The sequence below is a fragment of the Arabidopsis lyrata genome (genome assembly GCF_000004255.2).
Source record: "Arabidopsis lyrata subsp. lyrata unplaced genomic scaffold ARALYscaffold_3, whole genome shotgun sequence".
In the NCBI taxonomy this organism is placed as follows: Eukaryota; Viridiplantae; Streptophyta; class Magnoliopsida; order Brassicales; family Brassicaceae; genus Arabidopsis; species Arabidopsis lyrata.
The window spans coordinates 7,325,556-7,335,011 of record NW_003302553.1 but is presented as its reverse complement, the minus strand read 5'-3'; the positions used below and the strand labels follow the sequence as shown (position 1 = coordinate 7,335,011).

Below are 9,456 nucleotides of genomic sequence, written 5' to 3'. Positions count from 1 at the left end.
TTTTGATATCAATTTGAGTCTTTTGTTTGGTGATTTTTTCTCTTTTTTTTTTTTGTGATTTTCATTATGATGTACATATTGGTTAATTTTGTGTATAATAGCACATATACTATAGGACAGGGCTTAATGAAATCAAATATATTAAATCAAGAATAAAGCACCAAAATAATAAAATTGAATTGCAAAATTCGCATAGAAAATGTGGTCCGTCCTACTTTTGATTCCTAAGTTACCTTACCAACTACAAGAAGTTTCTTGTTAGCTTTTAGCCCAATTCATTGATATTACTAGAAGCCCAACTCATCTTCCTCATCGACACGTGAGCGGAAAATGTCAAGACGGTTATCTCCAAGGCCTAGTGAGTAAGCAAACTTCTTGTAGTCAGCCCATGTGAACGTCCGGTAAAGCCGTGGCTGATCTGCCGCCGTGACGATTGTCGGGAGAGGGCCTATCTTTGCATGGACGGACGGACCGGCAAAGTATGCCATCGATAGCCTGCTTGCATGTCCTGTAGTCACCGCCCTGTGTCGTACGCTTAGGAATCTCCCATTCGTCATTACCTAGAACAATTTGCAGCGATTAATATTTTAGTTATATTAGTTGTGGAAATTTATAGAATCTTATTAGATTCTTACATATTGACGATCATGCTTGGTCATATATATGTATGATGTATCATGTATCATAAAATAGTTGGATTAGTGCATTTTAAGTTTTTCATGTAAACTAACATATGCACTTGAAAACCTTTTAACAAAAATGCTAACATATACAGAATCAAATGGGTAATGAATATAGGGACTGACCTGCAAAAGATCGCCTACGTTTACGCAAAAAACAGAAGGGTCAGGGGAGACAGAGACCCATCTTCCGTCAGGGAATGCCACCTGGAGGCCCCCTACTCCGTTGGATCTGAGAACTGTCAAGATCTGAGGGTCTGTGTGCTCCCCGAAGCCAACTCTCGGTAATGACACAGACTTATCAGAGAGGTTGGCTCCACTAAGAAATTGATCGGACGATGGGTAGTGATTAAACCTAAGAACTGAGTCGCTATCAACGGCTCTGATTAATTTGCTGAAGGTATGAGGTGGGAGCCGAAGTCCTTCAGCCGTGAGATCTAAGATCTCACACGCCAACTGCTTAACTGCTTCTACGTAACAAGTCACTGCGGAGCTGGCAAACAGACATGTCATACATCACCAGTTGCTCATTATAAGATAAGAGAAATCATTGAAACCATAATCTATAACTTTTAGAATGAAATTAAACACGTTAGAGAGATTAATGAAACTTCAAAAGCATAACAGTTTCAGGAAGAAAATTTAGTTTTTGATTTAAGAGCATTTAAGTCTTTATTTTAGTAAAAATATTTTTTCATTGTTGATGTAAATCTGCATTATACACACTGCACACACAAGTACAACATGCATTGTGTAAGTGAAAAAAAAAGTTACCCATTCCCTGTCGAGTAGACAGACTGAGAAGCTGTACTTTTGAAATTTAATTTGCGGACTCAAATTTATTGTTTTCATAATATGTAAGAAAGACACCAACATAAAATTTAATTTGCTAAAAAAATATATGAAGTTTGGCTGAAAACAGAATTCCAATTCACTTGTAATTGTCAACTACATTTTATTATGGGTTGATTTATTAGCTTTACTTGTCGACTAGATCACACTGAAATCATCTTGTGGTTTTTTTTTAATTATGTTCTAGTACACTTTTAATTACATTACATGTATACATACAAACGCGAAAGAGAAAAAGAAAAAACATTCGAACGCATCTATTAGTATATTTAAGTATTTAACCATACACATGCATGCATGCAAATTTCGTATATATGGAAAGGTTCTCGCATTTATACACAAACAAAAAAAAACTGCATTTACATTAACTTATGTACGTATTAGATTATAAAATACATTGCTAAATGCAGAACTCATATGACAGATCTGTATATATTGATATATACATTGATTATAAAACATGAGTTCTGTATAAATCAATGTATTTTATTTTAACCAGATCTCTAAAGACAGTAGCCAATTAAGTATATATAGTAACGTACCCGAACTTGGTAGAATCGTTCCCAGACGATAACTGAGAAAGGAAGAGAGGATTAGTGTGAAGGAGCAAATACTCGACCTCCCCAATATCACCCTTGAGCCCAATGTCCTTCAACCCATAGCCAAAAGGCCGGTTCACCACCGGTCCGACAGATTTCTTCTCAAGAACCGGTTTAGCGAAGAAGTTTATGGACTCTTGCTCCATCCGGGAGATAACGTCCGGGTCAACGCCGTGGTTGACCACTTTGAAGAAACCAATGGACTCGCAAGCTTTAACTATCTGCATGGACACTCGTAACCTCTCTTGGGACATGTCTATCACGGGTATGTCTTGATCTAGGGCCACGATTTTCTGGGACTCCTTCACCATTTTAGGAGAGACAGAAGGAGAGATGGATAAGTTTAGAGAAATGAATTATGATAGCCAGAGAGAGATGAACGAATGCATGTGTGTTGCGGGATATATATATGGGATATAGAGAGAGAGAAGTATTTGATGTGACCATATAGTGGATTAGTGGGCTCACGTATATATATTTTGAAAGCTAAAGATGATTCATCTAAGCTCGACATGAATAGATAAAAGATACGTGTGTGTGTGTAGGCATACACATATTTACTGTGAAAGCTATACGTTAAAACAACCTTCTTCAATTTATTAAGTGAACAAGGATTTCAATCATATCCTCGTTTTGGGTAGGATTACAAAGGTTTATTGGGCATAATATTTTGAATGCTTGGTATGAAATAGTATTTAGGATCATATATTTCGATCTAGAGAATATATTGAGAGTTGGTCGATATGACGTAATCTGATTGAATATTGAGTCATTCTCCTACGTAATTCTAGTAGTTTGAATCCGAACGTGAGATTGGAGGACCAATAACAAACCATAAAAAAAAGACGACGGACATTATCAGACCCAAGCTCGGGGAACTACAAAAATATCGATACCCGCGTCCAAACTACCTCTGCAGACATTGGTTTAAAGTTGGGTGTTAAAAATAACACATTTAATTATCATCCTTCGCGTTCCCTCCAATTTAAATCAGATTGCAGTTTAGATATTAATCAGATTGATGTTGAATATGTTTGAATCTCTTGTTTTTCTGTCCTTAGAAAATATTATCATTAATTTAAAGCAACGTAATTACATATATACAGGAATGTAAGGATTAATCGGTTAGTATACTCATTCTACAAGTTCCTTAAATATATGTGTAATTTGGAATTCATAATGTTTGATGAAATAATAACATGTCCATCAAGGGAAGGGAGGAAGGCCCCTCCTACGTAATAGAAGCTCCATCACTAACAATTAACAAACCACTTAACATAAAGACAAATGCTTCTCGCAAGCTCCTAAGTTAGGAACTAACTATTGATTATCTATGATCCAGTTCTATATTAAATAGGTTTTCTTATCTTATATTTCACATAGTTAATATGTCTATATGTCTATATTTATATATACTTGCGTCTCTTGAATTATATGATTGGATGTTTTTTTTGTTATCAATTTGATTGGATGTTGCCATGTTGGCCGGCCTAACTTTCAATTCTCATCAAACATTTCCAGTTAATATCAGTCTCCAAAACAAAGGTGATTGAGCTATATAGGGGTGATATACAGACTTACAGTCAACAATCTGAAATAATTATGAAGTTTTTATTTATATGTTTATAAACAGTTTAAGATTTTATATTATAAGTTTTCATGTAGGCAATATCCATTAGTCAAAGTTTCTCCTAGCTAAGGAGCCTTTAAAAAGTTATTGAATTTTCTTTATTCTACTTATACCACTAATAAACAATATTTTTCATCAGTAAAAGTACTTAATCCATTGAACAAGGGATTTCACAAATATACTGAAAAACGATTAAATTGAGTGGCATAAAGGTAAGCCGGGCCAAATTTGGGTCATTGAAACTTTTGATGAAACGGGCCGAGAGAGCATATTTTATTTAAAAGATGAACGTATAAACAATGAGCCCAAAAAGGTTTTTCCGTTTTGAGTTAGTTTACTAAATTCATATAAGCATGGACACACACGTCGTCTACGTCAAACACGATGAAGATGGGAAACCATATTTTAAAATTTAATGTAACCATGAATGTATGATATGATTAGAAAAATAATTTTTTTGAAAACATCACAATCAACTTAATCTTATATCTTTATATAATCAACTAATTAGTTTCAAATTATTAACGTACAAACAAAAGTGGGAGTCACATGAAAAGGGTAAATTAGAAAAACAAGAAAGCCAAAAATTGTGGGGAAAAAGAACAATAATAAGAAGAAGAAAGAGTTGATGAGTGAGCCATGTTAAGATGTTACCCATTCTTAGTATAAAGTTTCAACATTTTGTCCCATCCTTCTTCTTCATGTCCCTTCCATTTATATACACGTTTCATGTATATGTATGTATATCTATATTAGTGGTACATTGATCATCATGATTAATTAGAACAAATGCTTTTTTAACCGAAAAAAACACATATGCGAAAAAAATATATATATATATATGCGGCGGATATGCCCTTTTTATCGATGGGTATAGTATGTAAACATATTATCGTTATTGGATGAATTACAGACCGATTTCGTAAGAACTTTGATTCACATCGAAAACGATCAATAGATGACTAGAACTAGCCAATTAGGGTAGCATTTCTGTTTTATGTAGAATTAGGATTTTAGGGATGATTAATCATTCGGGCTCTATAAAGTAAGATCAAAGCGTTAAATAGAGAAATCGACTCAAATAGTAAAGTAATATTTATACGGTTTGATGATAGATATAAAACCATATAGTAGATTTTACAAGTTTTGTTTAATTTTTGCACACTTGTAAAAGTTTAGAACTCTCCGATAGATAAACTAAACAAAACCTCTTTTACAAACTAGTGCAATATATTTATTTTATTCATATAGTATAATTTACTATTGGTGCAAAAGATACTTATTAGAACATCAATATTGAACTATAGAGGCCAGAGGGGGTCTTTTACCATCGTGTACCCAAATTAAAATTCCAAAAGGAAATCATTTTTTGTCTGCAAAAAATGACAAGACTTTTTAATGCAGTGTTTGGTACCGTTAGGAATAAAGGAGGTAAATAGCTAAATATGTTGCAAACCCCATTATTTAGTTTTTATTTATTTATTTCAATCGTCCACTTGCAGACACAATCATTTCGTGGTAGAACGTACCACCACCATAACATTATATATGTATTATAAGAAGCAAAATAAAAATGCCGAATTTATTTATCTGTAAAGTATCTTTAATTATTGGACATAATAATACAATTCGTTTTTTTTTGTATTGAAATTGTCTTAAAAGTCGAAGATGGCAATGATTAAACCAAAAATTGGCATTGATATTGGGAATTGATTTTGACCAAAGACTTTTCGACTAATTAATCTCTCCACCGTCCCACTAACAGAATTAAAGGGGCCGCTGACAAAATAGAAGCCAGTTTATTTAGCTGAAGACGAAAATTTTACTAATCTACTCAATAGCCAATACCAGTGTATTCTTTATGTGGAATCAAATTTAACAAGTTACATGTTTAATACTACTGTATTTAGCATATTTACAGCATGATAATTACCTATGTATCTTTAAAAAGAAAAATCAATTTCGATGATGATACAATTCAACTCATTTCTCCCTAACCCTAATACTCTAATGACCGGCCAAATTAAAACATGAAGAATAGGTTGGGCAAATGCCGCCATCATGTGACTCTTATCTAATCATGTACTTGTTACTATCATATAAAACCAGTTACAATAATCTGTTTTTCTCTAAGAAGAAACGTTCTTTTTGGTTTTAGTAAAATAGGAGTAGTATATATCATTGTGAACAAATTGTCAAAAGAAAATATCAGTTTTTTTTTTTTTTTTTTTTTTTTGCCATAAATACTGAAATTTACCCAGATTGACACAAATCTGGAAATTAATAACTAGATTAACACTCTAGTTTTGGAGTTTACTAGAATAACACAAATTTTGTGTTAAATTACTAAAAACCCTTTTGAATTGCTTGAAAAAAAAACTCAAACAGAAAAACAAAAAAAAAAACACAAAAACATTAACCATAATTTTTTTGTTTTATTTTAGACTTAAAGCTTCTTTTTTATCTGTTGAACCCGACAAACACAATCCCTAACTTTTTTCTCTGTTTCACCCGACTCCGACGAAGAGAAGAATCTGACTCCAATTGTCTTCGCCGTCTCCGACGAAGAGAAGAATCTGCACTTCACGTACTCCTTCACCGCCACTCTCACAGACGCCGCCGCAACTTGAGTACCTCCACTGCAGATTCGAGGAGAACCCGCCGCCAATTTTTCTGATTCTCCGGCGTCTTCGGCTACTTCCATGTCTTCCCGAAGTCTCCGGCGTTTCCCCTAAACCCTAATCTTCATTTGCCACCGCCGCTTGAGTCTCTGTGTTTCTGATTTGCAAGGTCGCGTCCTATAATCATCTATTCATTCGATTTTCCGGTGTAATCAGAGCTATTGGCCATCACCTTTACCGTTCTTCCTCCATCGACAACGTCTTTATGCTCAATTGACAATTGGTTAGTTTAATTTTTCACTGTTGAAATTATTTGTGTGAATTGCAATTTTGATTGATTCTCTAAAACCCTAACTTTTCATATTTTCTTAGGAGAACACGATCCGTTTCTTATTTCTTCGTGGCATCTCTCTTTGTAGGTTCAAGTTCAAGCAACAAGGAGCATCTTCTAATCGCTCTACTGGTAAGAACTTCTCTCTGGTCTTGGTTTGAAGTTGAGACTATGGCGTTTATATTATGCTTATTAGAGTTGTGCTTTGCGTTTTCAATCATCTAATTGTCATCCTCTACAGAGAACTTTGGGTCTTATTTTAGTGGAGTTGCTTTGCTTGAAGGAAGCCATAGACATTAGGAATTAGCTTGCTTTGAAATTCTTTCTTTTGTGTTGGAAACCAGTAACACTTGTGTGGAGTATGGATGTTGTGTGGATCTCTCTGTGTCTTTTATGGTCCTTGAGCAGAATTTGTTTTGTTCTTCTCTGTCTATGAATTGTCTTTTGCTTGCTTATCTTCAGCTAGAATAATGTTAACTTGAGTCTATGACTTCTCTGGTCTTGGTTTGAACTTGAGACTATGTCGTTTATATTATGCTTATTAGAGTTGTGCTTTGCCTTTTATTGTGTTCTGACATTCTTTCTAGAGAACTTTGGGTAGGAGTTGATGAAATGCATAGATATTAGTGCTTTCGTACCTATCAACATGTTTTTGCGGTTGATGATCCCTGCCATGATGAGTGCTTTCGTACCTATCAACATACGTAAGAAGAGTAATGCAATGTTGGACGTGAAAAAGATTACAAAGAATGTACCTTTGAATAAAGATCCCGGCGATTGTGCTATCTACACACTCAAATACATCGAGTGTTTGGCTCTTGGGAAATCATTCGATGGGCTTTGCGATGAAAACATAAATGCCATACGTGTTAAACTTGCAGCGGAGCTATTTGATGAAGTGAGAGAGGCAGCCAAACCATCTAATCTTGATCTTTGTGGTGTAGGTTTCAAGATCCCTAGTCTCATGGACGAGTCCATCGAATGAGTGACTTTGATTTATGTAATCTCGTACTTATAGGTCTTTTGTTCTTTATTTCTAGGATTTAAAACAGTGTCACCTTGTTTCAGACTTTTTCATGCTTATTTTCAGACTTTTAGTGCTTCTGTATTGATTTATACAGAAATAACGGGGGATCTAGACTTTTGCCATCATTCAGCCTTGTCAATTACCTTACCAACGTTCCATACTTTTAATATCTTCAAAAAACTATCAAGAGCAGATGAAAAGAATATGGAAGATTCATAATCTTTCAAACGTTTCATGACAAACATAATCTATCAAAATTTAACCAAAGTATTATATGAAAAAGATAAAGAATTCAACTGTAGACTTACACCACAATAACTAGTCAATGACGAAAAAAGAAATTAAACTTGAAGATTACAAGTCTTACGATTATGACCAACTTGATTGCAATTGCCACAAGTGTATAATTTTCTTGGCTTTTTCTTTTCCATAGCAATCTCCAATGCTGACTTAATTCTCGAATTCTTTGGCCTTCCCAGTTGTTGTTTGGGTATGGGTGGTAAACAAACCGTTGTTGCTACATGTTCAGGAACATGTATAGCAAACTCCCTTGGCATGATGGCGTTAGCATAGGAATTGTAAAGATAGTTCTTGTGATAATACGAATGGCACATTGAAATTCGAGAGACTTTCCTGTTCTCAGCCGCCGCAATTGCGTGTGCACATGGCAATTTCTCCACATCAAACCTGCAACATGTACACTTTTTATCGACCAAATTTACAACGTGGAGAGATGTTGCACTTGTCACTTGTACTTGTTGTGCATCTATATCTTGCACAGCAAGTAACTTCGCATAGTCAACGCGGCTCTGTAAAAATGAATAACATTATTAATAGTGAAACAAATATACTTGTTTAACTGACATTGATTGTAAGTATGAGAATATACCTGCAGAATTTTCTCGACACCACGTGTCAAAGATGTAGTCATTTTTAATGCATCACTCCGCCGATCTGAAAACCATTTAGTCATCATGGACCTTATTTCTTCTAACAACTGTGTAATAGGAAAACTCCTGGCGTGTGACATCACATTATTCATTGATTCCGCAATATTACTTGTAAGCAAGTTATACCTATCACCGGGGAAATGTACACGTGTCCAAAGTCGCACATCAGCCCTATCTAGATATGCATGTAGTTCAGGATTTGCCACTTCTATCTGATGGAATATGGTTTGAAAATCTACCTGTCTGAATGCATTCGCAGCCTTCTTAACCAATCCAAATGTTTCTTTACCTTTAAAACGGACCAATATATTTTTGTACAGATGGTATGTACAAATTCCTCTACTCGCCTTCGGATAAACCACCTTGATTGCTTTCGCAATTGATTTGTGCCTATCTGAAATAATGGCTAGGCCCTCATCATCTGGTATGACACAGCTCAGTTGCTTGAAAAACATTCCCAAGATTCATCATTTTCTGTATCAACCACAGTAAAAGCAATCGGAAAAATCTGAAAATTACCATCTTGAGCTGTTGCTGTAAGAAGTGTCCCTTTGTATTTTCCCTGTAGAAAAGTACCATCAACAACCACCACTTTCCTCATGAATGGAAATCCAAGCATGCTTGCACCAAAGGCTAGAAACATGTACTTAAATCTTTTTTCTTCATCAACTTCAAGTCTCGTCAATGTCCCCGGATTAGCCCTTCTTAACATGTACAAGTAAGTAGGTAGTTGCTCATAACCACTCTCTGGACTTCCTCTTACCAA

At 34.9% G+C, this 9,456-nt stretch overlaps 1 protein-coding gene across 1 annotated transcript; it reads right to left on the bottom strand.

The window, feature by feature from the left end:
- Window positions 1-29: 29 nt before the first annotated feature.
- On the bottom strand, window positions 30-2,936 carry LOC9319118 (gibberellin 2-beta-dioxygenase 4). Its single transcript, XM_002883006.2, has 3 exons — window positions 2,075-2,936; window positions 807-1,173; window positions 30-560 (listed from the first exon to the last, which is right to left on the bottom strand). The coding sequence occupies exons 1-3, from the start codon at window positions 2,440-2,442 to the stop codon at window positions 288-290; spliced, it is 1,008 nt and encodes a 335-aa protein (XP_002883052.1). The 5' UTR covers window positions 2,443-2,936; the 3' UTR covers window positions 30-287.
- Between the last annotated feature and the right edge of the window lie 6,520 nt (window positions 2,937-9,456).